The sequence below is a fragment of the Protopterus annectens genome, chromosome 14.part0 (genome assembly GCF_019279795.1).
Source record: "Protopterus annectens isolate FY-2018-M chromosome 14.part0, PAN1.0, whole genome shotgun sequence".
NCBI lineage: Eukaryota > Metazoa > Chordata > Ceratodontiformes > Protopteridae > Protopterus > Protopterus annectens.
This window is the reverse complement of record NC_056748.1, coordinates 733,009,622-733,011,414: the sequence shown is the minus strand read 5'-3', so window position 1 is coordinate 733,011,414 and position 1,793 is coordinate 733,009,622. Positions and strand designations below refer to the sequence as shown.

Genomic DNA, 1,793 nt, shown 5'->3' with positions numbered 1-1,793 from the left:
AAAAAAACACACACACACACACACACACACACATAAATAGTCTTTCTCGGAGGTGTGGCTTGAGCTACATGATTTTATACCACGGCCTATTTAGTAGCCTGAAAATAAATAATGTTACTTCCCTTTCTTCTACGCACAAGTGGATATTTAAATACTGTATTTAACATCAGTAGCTTAGCTTCGGAGCAAGGGCTCGTGTATGTTCGAAAACCTCAAGTAACTGTTAAAAATCTATATTAGTCCAATAAAATGTACTACATCATCTCTGTGTTCCACCGAAGGCAGGAAGTGTGCCAGCACAACAACCAGATTTACTTAAAGGAGGTGAAAGGGCGTTACCTTACGCCTTCTGCAAACCAATGACGCTACGGTCAGCTTGACAACATGGAAAGTATTTATTTACCTAAGCGTCAGAAGTCCGGCCAATAAGGAATGCGTAAAAGACTTCCTCCCTTTAGAAAGTGTCACCGGAGATGACACGTTTTAGTGGAGACAAAAACATGGGAAAGTGTAAAGAAAGAAGCTACAGCAGTAATGACAATATAAAAATACTACGGACAAGCGATTAACATCAGAGCTATAAAACTAGGCTGACAAAACCTTTCACGGAGAAACAAGACACAGCACTTAATGCGCGTATTAACACAGAACAATTCGATAAGTATGTACATGCATGACTGGAACATAAACCTTACCCAAAATAACCACAATCCATAGCACATATACAAAGAAAACAAATCAGTTCTGGTGGAAAGGTACAATTCTCGCCAAATGTCCAATCAATCCAAGATAAACAGCAAAATTACTCAAAATTGTTATGTCCTGAAGGCACACTCACAAGCACTACTTACTGCCGTACACAGAATCAAACTGTTGGCATTACTGTGCTTGCCAAATTACACAAGGCAAATACTTTGAGACTTGTAACATCGTTAAAAGATTATGTAATCTCGGAATAGGAAAAAAGTTTGTATCATCTCACATCTTCTAGGAGAAGAAACTGACATAAAAATCCACGGCACTTGGAAATGTACTCAAGTTCATACTAAATTAAAATAAAACACAAATTACCAACTATCCAGATGGCTATACAAACTGTTTGTTAAACCCAAGTCCAAACGCACAAATCAAAAGTTAATAAAGCAATGCAGTACTTACTCAAGAACAAATTACTTTAGTCAACTGCCAGAACAAAGGGCATTCATAAATAACATCCATCGCCATCTACATGTGCAGTGTTATTACTCCCTATTATATGTTTTTTCAATTACTTCAGCTAATCGTTCTTACTACAGTTTTACAATGGCCTTTGAGATATTCCCTTTACAGAAACAATCGTGAGTGCCAACAAGTAACACCTACCTTTTGTATTCTCTTTAACGCCATAGATATTATTGACTACACTATAACTCTTACGATTTTTATAAAAATACTAAAACTAAGATGTTAAAAAAAGGAACACTTTTGCCTTCTTCACTTCCTTTCTCTTTCTGCCTTTACCGGGTAGAGTGAAAGGGCGTGTTTAATATTTTCGCCTTTTGTTTCCGCTTTTCTTGTAAGGGAGTACGAAGTCTGGGTGGCATTCTGGGAATTGAAGTTTTTGACGTATTAATAGAAGCAAGTCTGTTTATTGACTGGTATTTTGGGAATTGTAGTTTTGAGGTACTAGTTGAAAGCAGGTTCGTTTATTGACTGGCATTCCGGGAAATGTAGTTTTAAAGTACTTACTTAAGCATGTCTGTTTGATGATTGCAAAGTGATCTAATAGCATACAGTTTATTGATAGCTATAAT

General features: G+C 36.7%; 1 protein-coding gene across 1 annotated transcript in view; it reads right to left on the bottom strand.

Moving 5' to 3' along the window:
- The window catches only part of LOC122789203, a 1,548,683-nt gene extending 1,547,141 nt beyond the window's left edge, over positions 1-1,542 (bottom strand). The window contains exon 1 of the mRNA XM_044056474.1: positions 1,363-1,542. Coding sequence (XP_043912409.1) covers positions 1,363-1,386 — 24 coding nt within the window. The 5' untranslated portion in view covers positions 1,387-1,542. The remainder of the gene's footprint in view (positions 1-1,362) is intronic.
- Between the last annotated feature and the right edge of the window lie 251 nt (positions 1,543-1,793).